Genomic DNA, 16,655 nt, shown 5'->3' with positions numbered 1-16,655 from the left:
GGTTAGGTTTCTAGGATTTGTTTCACCACTCAGGTTCTCACAACGTCATCAAACATGTCATTCATAAAGGAACATCAGAATGTCCAAGGAAACAAAAACAGACATTTCAAGTACTTCCCCTGACACAGCCTTAAGGTTTACATTTACATGAATATGCAGAGTATTGACAAGATTAGGTCACCCAGTCCAGAGTGTGTTGGTGGAGGCAGAGCCGTAGAACAGGAGAGTGCGGCCACTTTCATTGGTAGCAAAAGAGCCGTGTGAAATTCAAATTGATGCTGATACAACAGTGTTTTTCATGTGCTCTGGGTGGTCAGAATCCTTAGATACCCAGAGGACTAGAAAACATCAAGATGAGTTTCACATGGAGCCTGTGATGAAGGTGGCCACACTCTCCTGTTCTGTGGCTCTGGGTGAAGGTACACTTGAATACACAGACTCTGGAGAAGCATCATCCTGCAGGCAACTCCCATGGGGAAGAATAACTGAATTGCGAATACTGTTCTGTATGTCGCCAGAGAATAGTGCTAAAAAGGAACTCTTGTTAGGGTGCTAAAACAAGATCTGGGGCTAATACAAACTCCCATCTGCATCAAACAATTAAAAAAATCATTAAAACTATAAATTATTTAGCAGGACCTTCCTCTATGTAGAACTTAAGCAACAGAAACTGACGTGTGCAATGCGTGCTGCAGAATACTTTGATCTGATCCATTTCAGAGAAGAAATTGGCCTTGAACATCCACCACACCTAGTTACAATCCGTGCATTCCTTTCAGCAAGTAGGTAACTGATATAAAACAGTGCTAGAGACAACAGTACATTGAAAAATAACAGAATACAGTATATTTACATTTTTTCTAAACATATAAATACAAGTAGCAAATATTATGTGTTGATGAAATATATATATATATATACGAAATATATGCATGTCACAGCCTAGCAAGAGGCTCCAACAAGCCATACACTAGCCTATGTGAATATCTCTTATATATATCTGCAATGCATTCTGTTGTCTCAAGCAGTGTTGTATTCAGTTATGCACGGATTGCAACAATATGGGAGGGCCAGTTTCTTTCCTGAGATGGAACAGACTCTAGTTGACTTCCTGCGAGTTAAACCTAAAGACTGAGTAGCAAATGCCTCATGTGTGGTAACAAAGTGGTCACCTACTTGAGCAGGACACAGTCTAGTGACTAAACTAAACACCAGGTCTCCATGTGGGTGGGAGTGGGGAAGGGAGGGGGTGAGGTATATTATTATAGTAGTGTGGTCAGCCTGTCTGTCATTCTAGGCACCAACAACTCCCCGGATTAGTAGTGCTGAGTGGCTTTACTGTCCCATGTAGTGAAGGTCTGTGAAGCTGCCTGTTCTTTCTCTCTGTATAGTGGAGTCAGGCTACTTTAACACCCTATATTACCTGCCAGAGCCATATCATAGGAGTGTGTGGCCACCTTCATCACAGGTGCCGTCTTGTTACCAAAAGAACAGCCCAAAATTTAAAGTGACACTGATACAACAGTGTTTTCTTTCTCTGCTTTAGATATGGCCAGGATCTCGGAAAAGTACCAGAGCAGACACAAAACATTATTATATCAGCATCAACTTGACTTTCACGCACCTCTCCTGTGATACTGGCCACACTCCCCTACTCTATGGTTCTGTTACACATGGAAACTATAGGATATAATACTTGCCAGACGTTAATCTAGTGAGAAAGATGAATAAATAGCTCCCACAGAATTACTACACAGTGCAATGCAAACTCAACAAGCTTCATCCAGGGGGTCAATGCATTTCATTATACCTATTTGCTAACTGCCTCAGAGGTCAGACACTTGGCCTAACACACTTCTAGGCATCCCATCCACTGTGTTATGTCATTCTTGCTAAGAGATTCATTAACCCGTGGGCTTCGGCTATGGGAAAGCCGAGAAGTGGCCTAGAAATGTCAACATTACATTGCATTTTGAGACTAAGAAAAGAGCATGGAACATATATCAGAGTACTCCTCTCATAACCATAAAGCTGATAAAAATATTTACTTTTACTCAAACTCCATTCTTTTTGGGAGGTGTTTGTTACAAAATAAAGTCTCGTGAAGCGTGGCATCTAGCCAAGAGTCGCTTGTTGTCTACTTTAGAGAATTTAACAAGTGATTACTGTATGGATAGCTAATTCAGTCTGCCATGACCTTACAGCACCACCTATGACAAATAAGCCCACCACAATGATCCAGGGTATGCATGGTGGGTTGCTCTATGTCACCACCACCTACAATTAGCTCGAATTAGGGGTTTTGAGCCAAGCCCCAAACGGGGTCCGCCATTGCAGCGGACCGACTCACAGGAGCCCCAAACGGGGTCCGCCAAAGCTGCCGGGTTAAGAGAGACCAGATGCACAAGCTAGCAAAATGTGGCAGCTGAAATGCTCTCACCAGCTGGCTCTTCAGAAACAGTGTTGGATACATGAGTGTTTTGCCAGCAGGAGAAACAAGTGGATATAGATGGGCCAATTGCAGTATTATAAGTTTGTCAATCCACTGCATATGTTTTGGCAGAAGGAGAATCAGGTGGATAATCAGATGGGGCAATTGCAATACTTTAAGTTCATCAATCCACTGCACATTTCAACCACAGCATTTTGCCAGCTTGTGGATCACTGTCTCAAGTCTGCTCCATTAGTATTGGTGTTTGACTCCTTGCTAAAACCTTGTAACACAACACTGGGACCCATGACTCACAGGGAGGAGGTACAGAGGAGGCATCAGGGAGGGGAGGGGGGGGGGGGGCCATAAAATAGGAGAATGTGGCCATGTTGTTACCAATAATCATGCAATATTAAAACTGATGCTGATAATTTGTTTTGTTTTTGTGTTCTAGATACTTCAAGATCCTAACCATACCCAGAACGCTAAAAAACACTCGTATCAACATTAATTTCACACAGCTCTTTTGGTAACATGGCGCCCATGGTGAAGGTGATCACACTGCCCTATACTATGACTGATGGGAGGGTCAGCCACTCATACCAAGGTTGGAGGTGTGGGGGTTTGTGTGAACATAAAACGTGTGAATACATTCCTCATTAAGGCTAAATCACTATTCTAGAACTCTTGGAAGTCTTCATGAACTCCTGTGCTAAATTATATACCTACTAGTCTGGGTAGTTGGGTACTGGGGAATTTCACTGCCTTACTTGCTCATTCATTTAACATAAGATTAGTCGCTGAATAAGAGTTCCATTCACCTCACTGGTAGGGTGGGAGTAGGGGCCTAGACTCAGGGAATAATAAGTTATACAGTTGGGGAGGATGATCACTTCAGAAAACAGGCCACTTCACTCGCTCACACACACACTGCTGCCCCAGACGCTTCATTCATCTACACACAGCTGCCCCACAGACTGACACACTCACCGACTGACTGGTTTCTGCCATGACATGCTTACCAACGCTTGCATCTCAAAGCCCATCTAAGATCTGAGGTTAAATACAGCATGAGATATTGAGTTGAAGGCAAAGGCAAGGTAACCCTGGACCACGACATTTACTCATAAAATCTTCCATTCGTGCCTCTCAGTTTGCTGCTCTGCACTGTAATGTTATACAGTGATGACAGCAATAGGTGGGTGTGTAAGGATTTTCTCTGCTGTCCAGGGAGAACGTTTGGACTTTACCAGGGAGTCTGGTGTAATGCTTCCTGGACAAGCCTAGATATTAGTAAAAGGAAGGACTCCCCACACACACATTGCTCTACCAATACTGAGACAGGTTGATGGCACATGTAAATATTTAGAATACTAAATTCATGTTGTGTTGTAAATTAATTCTTTTTTCAAGCCTGACAAAGTTTGAAATATTTGAAATACTGCATTCATGTAGGCTAATGTTGTAACTTAATACCTTTTTTTAAGTGACAAGGTTGGTTATGTTACTGTTCTACTCCAAGTCCCTGTTACTGTGTTACTTCTTACGACAGCCTCGGTAACTATTGTGTTCTGTAGACCCAGCGGCAAGCACGATTGTACATAAGTGACACAACGTGGAGACACCGAGATTGTTTCTGCTGGCTGAGGAGTGTACTGTAAAACTCTTATAAAGTGCCTTTTGTAACTAAAGTATTATTTTCCCATCCATCACATCCAGCATACTGGGGCATCTCCTGACAATAACTTGGGGTCAGTCACAAGGTCAGTGCAGGGAAAACATCCAATGAACAGGCAGAATATTAACCTTTGACCCTCAACCACAAGTTATTTTAAGGAATTTACAGTCAATTCCCCCTAAAGTGAAAACACGTCAGGCATGCAGCTCCTCCCATGGGTGACAGGAAGGGCATGACTGCTCTGGTGCTGGTGATTGCTGGACAGCTGATCCAACGGGGGTTGGGCAAAATCTGGCTTCAGATAGAGTCAGGTAGGAGGGTAGCAGGCAAGGCTTCTCCTCTGATGCATTTTCACCTTAAGATAGAGTATAACATCGGGAGGCAGCAAGACCTCACAACAGTGCCTGAGTTCAAGTAGATTACCATAATGGGCTTCAGGGAGCATTGGGGCTGTGTTTGGTAAGGCTTCTCATGGAAAATGGAACACAACTGCAGGAAGTACGTGTTAGGGCTCTGAGGGCTGTACCTGTGTCTTGCGATGGAACACACGGAACACATGCAGCTGAAAACATGCCTGACTTGCCATCACCTCAACAAGGCCACATAACACAAACCAGAGCCATTTAAAGTGCCCTGTCCTAAGAGATAATGCAAGCTGCACCACGAACACATGCTGACACACACACACACACACACACACACACACACACACAGTGGCCTGCCCTCCATCTGCCCTCACACCTCACAGGGCTGCCAGTCTGACCGGCTAACTATATATTTGGCAGTCGGGTGACGAGTCAGAGTACGTCCCTATACATGTTCATATATACTGCGGATAGATATCAAAACGGTTGGCTTACAGGATGACTATCGTATGGAAACTAGACGCTCTTATCAAAATACCAGTATATGCCTGGGGCCTTAACGCTAGGTGGATAGTGAACGCTCCGTCGCTGCCGTCGCTGAGTTTCTCAGTACCCAGCTACTCCGACGCAAGCCACGGTGTCTGCCGCTGTCGTGTCCATGCTGTGTTGTGTGTGTGGCTCATGGGGTCGGCGCCGGCAGCCGTTACATGGTGGGTTGGTAACGACGGTAAGACCTGTGCCCGCGCTCCTCCCTGTCTCTCCTCCTTGCCCACTCCTCCCTGGGAAGACACAAGAAAGCATTAACAGGTATTAGACATGACACCCTACACATACTACATGACACCCCACACAGCACCCCACACACAGCACTACATGACCTTTCACATATCCCTGACCGCCTTGAAGACACGCCCAACACTAGACCTCTGCCTAATCTCTAATCCTTAAGCTTATTCTGTTAAACTAAAGAAAGCGTTGACACGTTATACACACATCACCCTACACCCTAACCACTTTGGAGACACACCCAACACTAAACTTCTTCCCAACTCATACTTCTTCGGCATATTTTTTCAAACTGTTCTCTCTGTTGGGCTCCTCCGATCATAACCTTACATCCACATTCTGTCCTGGCACTCCTGTACAGCCTCTGGACCCACCAAAGAGGTGATGCTTCTGGTATCAAGCTTCAGCTCGGTGGGATGACCTGAGTGTGCACTTGTCTCATTTCCCATGGAGTGGTTACTGCTTCCAGGACAAATATATCTGGTCTTTGAGTATTTTTCATTCCCCTGATTTCCCCAAGTCTAAACAGTTTATCTCTGAAATTATGAGCCTAAAAAGAACACAAAAAAATAAATTCTAAGCTTGTGTAAAGAATGATACAGTAAAACCTCTACTTGACAAACTGACTGGCAGGAGCACCAAGTCGTTTTACCAGAAAGTTCACTTCCGCCGGTATCAACAAAAACCAGAGCCAGGGAACAGGAGCGTTTGGTCAGCTTCATCACAGGCACCACATTATTACCAGGAGAGCAGTCAAATTCAAATTGATGCTAAACTATTGTCGGTGTCACTAAAGCTGGCAGGGGTAATACTTCAGGGAGGGACTCGTGGGCTTGGTATCATTTCTTGGGTGATGATACTGTGTGCTCATTGGCCAACTGACTTTGTATTCCTACCAAAACCCTTTTTGAGTTAAGGTAACAGATTGCACTGATAGAAGCTAATGCAATAATATCTTTATTGATAAATATGTGCCTTTTAAACTATTACAGATAATTCTGAAACGACATTCATAACATATACCATAAGTCATGAACGGACAATATCCAGCGACACACGGCAAGCTTGATATTTTTAAGGTCTGTTAAGGCTAGACTTTTCTCCCTACTTTTCCTACTACAACAGAGTGCTAGGCTACAGTCTACACAATGTCATTTGTTAACTCATTTACTGTAAGATTTCCTGGTATATTTTTAGTCCTGGCTTAGTCATAATGTGTGGTGATGCTATGTAGTCATAACATAAACATTGGCCTAAGGCAAGAACCTTCTCTTTCATCGTGCTATCATTAATTATGAAATGTGTTTCCATTATTTGTGAGTAATATATGGCCATAAGGAGGAGCAATTACAAGAATAACTACATTTAGATACCAACAGTGCTGATTTAAAGATGTAGCAGAGTGAGAGATAGTTGGCTAAACCATGGCAAACAGAATTTGCCACAGGATAGATATAGTAAACAACAGCCAATAAGTGGCTTAGAGACCATCACCCAAGCAATGATGCCAAGTCCACTGGTCCTGCCCTGAAGGATAAGCCCCACCAGCTCTCGTGACACTGAATATGGAAGTGTTTTTTTGTCCAATATGGTGCCTATGATGAAGCTGGCCAAACCTCCTACTTTATGGCTCTGCCCTATCCTAGAGGAGGCCACAAAGTGTCCCGGGTTGGCAGGACGTGCTGTTAGTCAGTGGTGACGCGTTAGTGACACAGCAACCCAGAGGAGGTGCAGGGGAGACCAGAGCGGGGGGGGAGTGGGAGAGTAGCTCACAACAGTGGATCAAGAGTTGGGTTGTTTGCCAATCTCTTTCAGTCATTCCAATCAGTGCTCGGGTCAAAGGAAAAGCTATCCAGGAAGATTAGACTGAGGTATGCAAATGAATTAGTCAAATGCTTCATTATTAAACACGACAATAATTACTTTTTACAGGCCAGCTCAGTCTTCCAGGGCAGCATTTTCCTGATGAGCACTAACTGGAATTAAACGTACAAATTGGTAAACAAACCTAGTGTCTTGAATTACAACACCAGCAGCATGAAGTTATCGAGTGACCGGCCGGGAGAGAGATCAGGATGCATCACATGATTAGTGTGAGGCAGTAATGACAGTTTTACAGCCTTCCTAGCAGCCCCGTCACTACTGCCAACACTCCTACACAGGCAGGCAGGGTGACAACACTGACTGAAGGTAATGTCACACTGGTCATACTTGATGAGCTAAGCTTGAGCAACTTCACAGCTTCTTCACACTTGGAGGAGCAAGTGTAAAACAACATCTTATGCAAACAGAGTCCCAGCTGTGGCACCAGCAGCCTCCACTCAAAGAACTGTGGTAAACTGTGTGTCTGTGTCTTGTGTTGCTTGAGATTTACTTGTCCTGCTTGATCAATTTTGGCTGAATATTCAGTCTCTCGCACTACTCACACACCACACCATTAGACAGAATGGTGTTTAGGACCAGGCTGTACATGGCTACAGGTCTGCTTCTCAGAGTTCATTTGGCTGCTGCTCACGGCAGGCCAGGCAACTCTCCTCCTAGACAGAGGGTCAAATTGGTCGGCCAAATCTCCCATGCCACTGTTTGCTGCTCAAGTTAATTACCCATCAAAGTTTGACTTTAGTGACACTGCCTTCAGCTGCCACCCCCGAGTCTCTTGGGGTGAGCTGTGGCTTGTTTGGTCTGGTCTGGTCTGGTCTCCCCAACACCCATCAGAACAAGGAGCCAACACCTTTACCAGGTAACCCGAGGCCTTGGAGGGTTTACCTGGGACCTGCAGTGATGGAGAGCAAAGGTCTGGATCGGCTCCTGTATCTGAAAAACATACATGTCAATGGTTGTGTGTCCCTGCATCCGCCCCACCTCACCCCCCTCCCACCCTACCCCGGTGGCCTGGCCTGCCACAACACCGACCCTGCCGTGGGTGTGTGTACAGGTGCGGGAACACTGATGAGGCAACGCCCCGCCCCAGGCCAAGAACAATGCTCAGTGCAGGACAGCAACTTGGTGCCTCCCTCCCCAGCCTGCTCACTGGACCACCAGGACGATGCCACTGTGCCAATAATTTTATTACTATTACTTTGTCACATGTTGATGAAAAACTATATTTGACTGAATTCTTTTACCCTGTAGACAACAAGCAGGAAAGAGGTGCCAGCACACTCTAGGCAGGCACGATGAAGCTGCTGCCACACACAGAGCATTACTTAGGCCGTGGCAGAGACGGGATGTAACAATGAGTGTCCTGAACTAAGACATTTGCAAATACAGGCATGTGCATAAATTTGTAAACACAAGAAAGTAAAATGAAAAATCAAACAGAAAAATGTCTTAAATCATACCAACACTAATTATTTACTTCTTAAAGGCTAAGACTCTACAAAACTACGTAACAATCTGACAGAATGTGAACTAAGATCCTCATGTAAGAAAAAAGGAAGAGAGGAGAGAAACGAAAGATAAATACGCAGGATTGAAACCAGTCACACGCCCACCAACCTGAACACTCGCTTTCTTGTTTTAACTTTTAGCTGCAGAACGCTGAAGAAATGTCAGACAATAAGGAAATCTGCCTGACAAAGTAAGCCAGACAGACACACAGACAAAGAAACAAGACAGACATACAGACAGTCACACAAACATACACACACAGATAAACAGACAAACACACAGACAGATAACACACACACACACACACACACAGACAGATAACACAGACAAAACACACACACACACACATACACAGACAGATAACACAGACAAAACACACACACACACACACACACAGAGACAGATAACACAGACAAAACACACACACACACACACACACACACACACACACAGATAACACAGACAAAAGACACAAAACACACACACACACACACATACACAAAAAACACAAACACACCTGCCACTAACACAAACACAACTACCTACACTACACGTCAACAACAAGAACACCAAGAAAAAAATATATAGAAAATAAAATCACAGATCCAAGACAACACTACCAACAAAAACATCAGCAGCTTACCGTGAGGAGGGTGTGGCGGAGGCGGTAATGGCGGGCACGCGGGGGGTGTAGGAGGCCGGGGGGGTGCTGTGACGGGCGCGGGGGTTGTAGGAGGCAGGGGGGGAGGAGTGGCGGGAGCGGCGGTACTCCAGCGAGCCCGGGCGTCCCATCCCCTGGTGCTGCGTTCGCTGGCGGAACTCACGATCGAACTGCGGGGCCTCCTCTGTAAAGGGTTAGAAGTGTAAGTGATGCTTGATAAAGGTGAATAAATAAAAAAACAGAAATATGAAATGGAGTGTTTGTATTGTTGCTAAAGGTGGAAACATTAACCCGGGAACGGCGACAGACCTCAATTGAGGCTTGCCCAAAGAGAGGTGACAAGCCTCAATTAAGTGCGATTTTTTAATGCGTACAGAAACCGCGCCAGTAGGTCTAGATAGCTGAAAATTGGACTGGATCATGTAATATATGGCAACATTCAGTAGGACTACCCGGTATCCCCATGTCATTCATTTCACCCAGGTCAGTCGTCTTGCCTTGTCTCATGGCACGTCTTATTTATAAATTATTGATAAACTAAAAAAATTCAGACATAGATGGGGTGTATATTAGTAGTTACAAATATGTGCTCGTGCAACGTGTCATTTACGCTCACATCCCTCGTCTTGCCTCGGCGCGTGTAGTCCCCCCTCACACGTCCCAGGGGTTGCCAGCACTTAGCTAAATCCCATTTATTGACTGCTGCCACAGCCATACAAATAGGTTTAGGATGTTTTAGTTTTCACCGTCCTATGCGCTCCAATATTCCAAAGGCACAGAGGTACGTTTTTTCCAATTCTGAGAGACAATTTTTTGGTCAACCAGTCACCTAGCAATGGCTCTCTCCAACCCTGGGATTGCTTTTCTCGGGTTAAAAATAAAGAAAGAAATACTAATGAATAAAAATATGAGATGACATTTATAAAAACAAGTAATAATAATGTAAATAGGTCATAATAATAATAACAAAATGATAATAATAATAATAATTGGAATGACAAAAATAAAAATACTGATGCAAAAATAATCCTTAAATGATAAAAAAAAAAAGTGAATAAGAGAAAGGAAACAAAATAACAAAAATATTAAAGTACACCCCCCCCCACACACACACATACACACACAAACACACACACACAAACATCACTTCCCCCCACACCCCCACACACCTTCGTCCAGGTTAATAAACTCCTGGCGCTCCTCCACATCGTTGCCGCGGTTTGACTCGCGCTCGATGATGTGGGAGCGCTCGCCGATGTGATGTCCGATGGCCATCTTGCGCGTACCTGTCCTTGAGTCACTAATGGTGCGCCGCGTCTCCTTCACGCCACCCGGCACCCCAGTTGTCGAGGAGGTGGCCTGGTACACCTATGGGGGGGGGGGGAAGAGGGAGAAGTTAAGAGGTGTTGGTGGTATGAGGTTTGGATGTGAGGTTTTGATGCCTTACTCTCCCTCATTCTCCCTTACTCAATTTTGGTGTTATGCAGTTCCAGGGAGATGAGAGTTTTGATGCCCTACTCTCCCTCATTCTCCCTTCCTCTCCCTTACTCAATTCTGGTGTTATGCAGTTCCAGGGAGATGAGTGTTTTGATGCCCTACTCTCCCTCATTCTCCCTTCCTCAATTCTGGTGTTATGCAGTTCCAGGGAGATGAGAGTTTTGATGCCCTACTCTCCCTCATTCTCCCTTCCTCTCCCTTAATCAGTTCTGGTGTTATGCAGTTCCAGGGAGATGAGTTTTGATGCCCTACTCTCCCTCATTCTCTCTTCCTCTCCCTTACTCAATTCTGGTGTTATGCAGTTCCAGGGAGATGAGAGTTTTGATGCCCTACTCTCCCTCATTCTCCCTTAATCAATTCTGGTTTTATGCAGTTCAGGAGATAAGAGTTTGATGCCCTCCTCTCCCTTACTCAATTCTGGTGTTATGCAGTTCCAGGGAGATGAGAGTTTTGATGCCCTACTCTCCCTCATTCTCCCTTAATCAATTCTGGTGTTATGCAGTTCCAGGGAGATAAGAGTTTTGATGCCCTACTCTCCCTTACTCAAGTGTGGTGTTATGCAGTGCCATGGAGATGAGAGTTTTGATGCCCTACTCCCTCATTCTCCTTACTCAATTCTGGTGTTATGCAGTTCCAGGAGATAAGAGTTTGATGCCCTACTCCCTTACTCAATTCTGGTGTTATGCAGTTCCAGGGAGATGAGAGTTTTGATGCCCTACTCTCCCTTACTCAATTCTGGTGTTATGCAGTTCCAGGGAGATGAGAGTTTTGATGCCCTACTCTCCCTCATTCTCCCTTACTCAATTCTGGTGTTATGCAGTTCCAGGGAGATAAGAGTTTTGATGCCCTACTCTCCCTTACTCAATTCTGGTGTTATGCAGTTCCAGGGAGATGAGAGTTTTGATGCCCTACTCTCCCTTCCTCAATTCTGGTGTTATGCAGTTCCAGGGAGATAAGAGTTTTGATGCCCTACTCCCTTACTCAATTCTGGTGTTATGCAGTTCCAGGGAGATAAGAGTTTTGATGCCCTACTCTCCCTTACTCAATTCTGGTGTTATGCAGTTCCAGGGAGATGAGAGTTTTGATGCCCTACTCTCCCTTACTCAATTCTGGTGTTATGCAGTTCCAGGGAGATAAGAGTTTTGATGCCCTACTCTCCCTTCCTCAATTCTGGTGTTATGCAGTTCCAGGGAGATGAGAGTTTTGATGCCCTACTCTCCCTCATTCTCCCTTAATCAATTCTGGTGTTATGCAGTTCCAGGGAGATAAGAGTTTTGATGCCCTACTCTCCCTTACTCAATTCTGGTGTTATGCAGTTCCAGGGAGATGAGAGTTTTGATGCCCTACTCTCCCTCATTCTCCCTTACTCAATTCTGGTGTTTGCAGTTCCAGGGAGATGAGAGTTTTGATGCCCTACTCTCCCTCATTCTCCCTTACTCAATTCTGGTGTTATGCAGTTCCAGAGAGATGAGTTTTAATGCCTTACTCTCCCTCATTCTCCCTTCCTCTCCCTTACTCAATTCTGGTGTTATGCAATTCCAGGGAGATGAGTTTTGATCCCTTACTCTCCCTTAATCAATTCTGGTGTTATGCAGTTCCAGGGAGATGAGAGTTTTGATGCCCTACTCTCCCTCATTCTCCCTTCCTCTCCCATACTCAATTCTGGTGTTATGCAGTTCCAGTGAGATGAGAGTTTAGATGCCCTACTCTCCCTCATTCTCCCTTCCTCTCCCTTACTCAATTCTGGTGTTATGCAGTTCCAGGGAGATGAGAGTTTTGATGCCCTACTCTCCCTCATTCTCCCTTACTCAATTCTGGTGTTTGCAGTTCCAGGGAGATGAGAGTTTTGATGCCCTACTCTCCCTCATTCTCTCTTCCTCTCCCTTAATCAATTCTGGTGTTATGCAGTTCCAGGGAGATGAGTTTTGATGCCCTACTCTCCCTCATTCTCCCTTCCTCTCCCTTAATCAATTCTGGTGTTATGCAGTTCCAGGGAGATGAGAGTTTTGATGCCCTACTCTCCCTTCCTCTCCCTTACTCAATTCTGGTGTTATGCAGTTCCAGGGAGATGAGTTTTGATCCCTTACCCTCCCTTAATCAATTCTGGTGTTATGCAGTTCCAGGGAGATGAGTTTTGATGCCCTACTCTCCCTCATTCTCTCTTCCTCTCCCTTAATCAATTCTGGTGTTATGCAGTTCCAGGGAGATGAGAGTTTTGATGCCCTACTCTCCCTCATTCTCCCTTCCTCTCCCTTAATCAATTCTGGTGTTATGCAGTTCCAGGGAGATGAGAGTTTTGATGCCCTACTCTCCCTTACTCAATTCTGGTGTTATGCAGTTCCAGGGAGATGAGTTTTAATGCCCTACTCTCCCTCATTCTCCCTTCCTCTCCCTTACTCAATTCTGGTGTTATGCAGTTCCAGGGAGATGAGTTTTGATCCCTTACTCTCCCTTAATCAATTTTGGTGTTATGCAGTTCCAGGGAGATGAGTTTTAATGCCCTACTCTCCCTCATTCTCCCTTCCTCTCCCTTACTCAATTTTGGTGTTATGCAGTTCCAGGGAGATGAGTTTTGATCCCTTACTCTCCCTTAATCAATTCTGGTGTTATGCAGTTCCAGGGAGATGAGTTTTAATGCCCTACTCTCCCTCATTCTCACTTCATCTCACATACTCAATTATGGTGTTATCCAGTTCCAGGAGATGAGTTTTGATCCCTACTCTCCCTTACTCAATTTTGGTGTTATGCAGTTCCAGGGAGATGAGTTTTAATGCCCTACTCTCCTCATTCTCCCTTCCTCTCCCTTACTCAATTCTGGTGTTATGCAGTTCCAGGGAGATGAGTTTTGATCCCTTACTCTCCCTTAATCAATTTTGGTGTTATGCAGTTCCAGGGAGATGAGTTTTAATGCCCTACTCTCCCTCATTCTCCCTTCCTCTCCCTTACTCAATTCTGGTGTTATGCAGTTCCAGGGAGATGAGTTTTGATCCCTTACTCTCCCTTAATCAATTTTGGTGTTATGCAGTTCCAGGGAGATGAGAATTTTGATGCCTTACACTTCCTCACTCTCCCTTCCTCTCTCTCACTCACAATCTTGCTAGCTTTTCCTCCTCTCCTTCCCTTATTTTTTCTTGTCTACGAATATGCCTGTAACAAAAACTGGTGGAGGAGAACTGAACAAACTCACCATTATACACACTGATTAATGGTGGGGTTGAGAGACAAAGTGGGAGGAAAGGAGGACGAATTTTAGGAAGAAGGAAAGGCAGAAAGGGTGAAGCTGTAGAAAGCAAAGTTAGGTGGGCGGTTCACTTTGTTGATGTGACAGTATTACACCTACCTGAGGCCTGCCGTCGGGTCCGGTGGTCATGGTCATCACGGAGGAGCTGCTGTACATGTGGCAGTTCCCGGTCTGAGCCATCTGGTCCTGGGGGGGAAGAACAGCAAGTGAGGAACAGAGGAAAAGAATACATAATGCCTAAATAAGCACCATGACTAAATAAATGCACTACTTAATACTTTAGAATGCGGACCAGAGAGTTGCTTGACTTTACTATTTTACTTAACACTTAAGGTACTGATTGATTGGGAAGGAGTCATATACTTTACTTAACACTTTATTTGAAAACTTTAAAAATTGATTGGTTGATTGGCTGACTGGGTTTTCAAGTCACTGTGCCACATCTACAGTGGTCGCACAGTGCTGAGGAGTGAGGAATATTTAGAACACTGTAACTAATGGCCCTCAACAAAACCACAATGCCCACACCCTCAGAAACATACACGTACGAGTTAAATAAAGTACAGTACAATGAAAGAGGAAAAATGGATATAAATACAAGATTAAATACATCATGAAAATTAGAATACAAAATGAAAAAATGCAGCAACAAGAGCAACAATTATTCAAGCACTTACAGAGTAGTCTCCGGAGAACTTGAAGACACACGGCGCACAAATCGCACGGAACATTGTGAGGGTTTATTATTTTTTTCTCTTGATCGCTTTTTTTCTTTCCAAACTCATTCACTCCTTTTTTGTTGTCTGTCTCTTTGCACCGTACACTGTCCTTTGCCTGTTATTATTTACTTTGTTTTATCCTTCACTGGCCTGATGTTACAATTATCATCACTATTCCTACCATTCTTATTACAGTATGCGCGGAAAGTTTTGTCGCCAAAAGGCCGACATTTTTTTCGCGTTAAGTGAAGGAGGCTCAGAACTCCGTTCCTTGGAGAGCAAGATTGTCTGATGCTTTTTTACCACCAACTAGTAACCCCTACATGCTCTACCGTCCGGGCAGTCAGTGTTATCCGGGACTCAGTAGCTGCCTGGCTGTGATAGAGGACATGTATTCGCCTGATGCCCCAGTTGGAGTCAAATTTGAGCTTTTATTTTGCTTCCTCCCACCCTCTCAACTTTCCCAAAAAGGTCACTAGTAAGGATAAACGTAGGGAGGTGATAACTTTACACACAGCTGGCCATGATCTCCCATTCATAGCAAATCAAACAGGAGTTCAGCTGAGGACAGTCCAATGCTTGGTGAGAAGGTTCAAGGACGCTGGCAAGGCCGCTGCACTTGCCTCACTTCCCAAACCTGGGAAGTAAAGGTAAAAAACCCACAACTAATGGGAGATGTGTCTCTGAGGAGTGTGCAGCAGCTGCTTCATGATGACCTGGGATACAAGAGTTACCGCGTCCGCAAAAAAACGATGTTCAATGCACTACAGAAGGACAAGAGAATCAAGTTTTGCAAGAAATACTTAGCATGGAATGAGGAGCAGTGGAAAACTGTGTTATGGAGTGACGAGGCAACTTTTACTGTCACTGGAACGCCTTCATCACGTGTGTACCGCAGGCCAGGCAGCGACCTCTAAGTTTGTCAAGCACCCAGCATCACTTATGGTTTGGGGCTGCCTTACCTATCATGGAGTTGGTGAATTGGTGATTCTTCCTGCAAATGAAAAAGTGAACCAAAACCATTATTTAGAGCTTCTGAGTGATGTGTTCTGTGATTCTTTTGAACAAACAAAGGCAAAAGTGTTCATGCAGGATTCAGCCCCTGTACATGTTGCAAAATCTGTTACACAGTGGTTAACAGATTGTGAGGTTCCCTTTTTCCGTGATTGGCCTGGAAACAGCCCAGATATCAATCCAATTGAAAATTTATGGTCGCTCATTAAGAAACAGCTGCATGATATGGACACGTCATCTGTGCCAAAACTTGAGGATGCAGTCAAGCAGCTCTGGGCCAGCTTTTCACCATCTTACTTGAAAAACCTTGCATCCAGTGTCCCTAAACGCCTTGATGAGATTGTAAAGAGAAAGTGGAATGCCAGTAAATACTGATAAGTTCAATGGTGCACGTGTCTTTATAACCTTTCTCCCTGCTAACCATAAACAATGTTTTTTTCAGGCAGTGATAAAACTTTGCGCGCATACTGTATTACTCCCATCATTTCTCTACTTTTGTTAGCTACTGTCTATACTTATCTAGCAGTCCAAACTTCAACAAGATTTGACAGTCATGATTTGAAAGAAGCCAAACCTTACACACATGCAACTTTCTATATGTCGTAACATTTCTACATCCAACATAGCAACATGAGAGAAGGGAGAGGAAAAGAGAGAGAAAGTAAGAGAGGGAGGGAGGGATAATAAGGCAGGAAGAGAAAGAAAGACAGGGAGCTGGAGGAAGGGAGGGAGAGGAAGACAAGGGAAAAAAGGAAGGGAAGGATATGAAGACAGGGAAGGAGAGGAAAGCAGGGAGATCAGGTGAAGATAGGGAGGAAGGAAGAGTAAAACTGGGAACTAAGGTAAGACAGAGAGCTAGAGGAAGGCAGAGAA

At 44.5% G+C, this 16,655-nt stretch overlaps 1 protein-coding gene across 1 annotated transcript in view; it reads right to left on the bottom strand.

Annotated features, from left to right (window-relative positions):
- Positions 1 to 2: 2 nt before the first annotated feature.
- The window catches only part of LOC126983513 (myeloid leukemia factor 2-like), a 39,061-nt gene continuing 22,408 nt past the window's right edge, over positions 3 to 16,655 (bottom strand). Inside the window, 5 exon segments of the mRNA XM_050836270.1 lie at positions 3 to 5,253; positions 8,027 to 8,074; positions 9,294 to 9,495; positions 10,481 to 10,679; positions 14,149 to 14,235. Coding sequence (XP_050692227.1) covers positions 5,178 to 5,253; positions 8,027 to 8,074; positions 9,294 to 9,495; positions 10,481 to 10,679; positions 14,149 to 14,235 — 612 coding nt within the window. The 3' untranslated portion in view covers positions 3 to 5,177.

Source organism: Eriocheir sinensis, chromosome 54 (genome assembly GCF_024679095.1).
Source record: "Eriocheir sinensis breed Jianghai 21 chromosome 54, ASM2467909v1, whole genome shotgun sequence".
NCBI classification, from domain to species: Eukaryota; Metazoa; Arthropoda; class Malacostraca; order Decapoda; family Varunidae; genus Eriocheir; species Eriocheir sinensis.
Note: the sequence above shows the minus strand (reverse complement) of the source record. Positions and strands in the feature narration are given on the sequence as shown.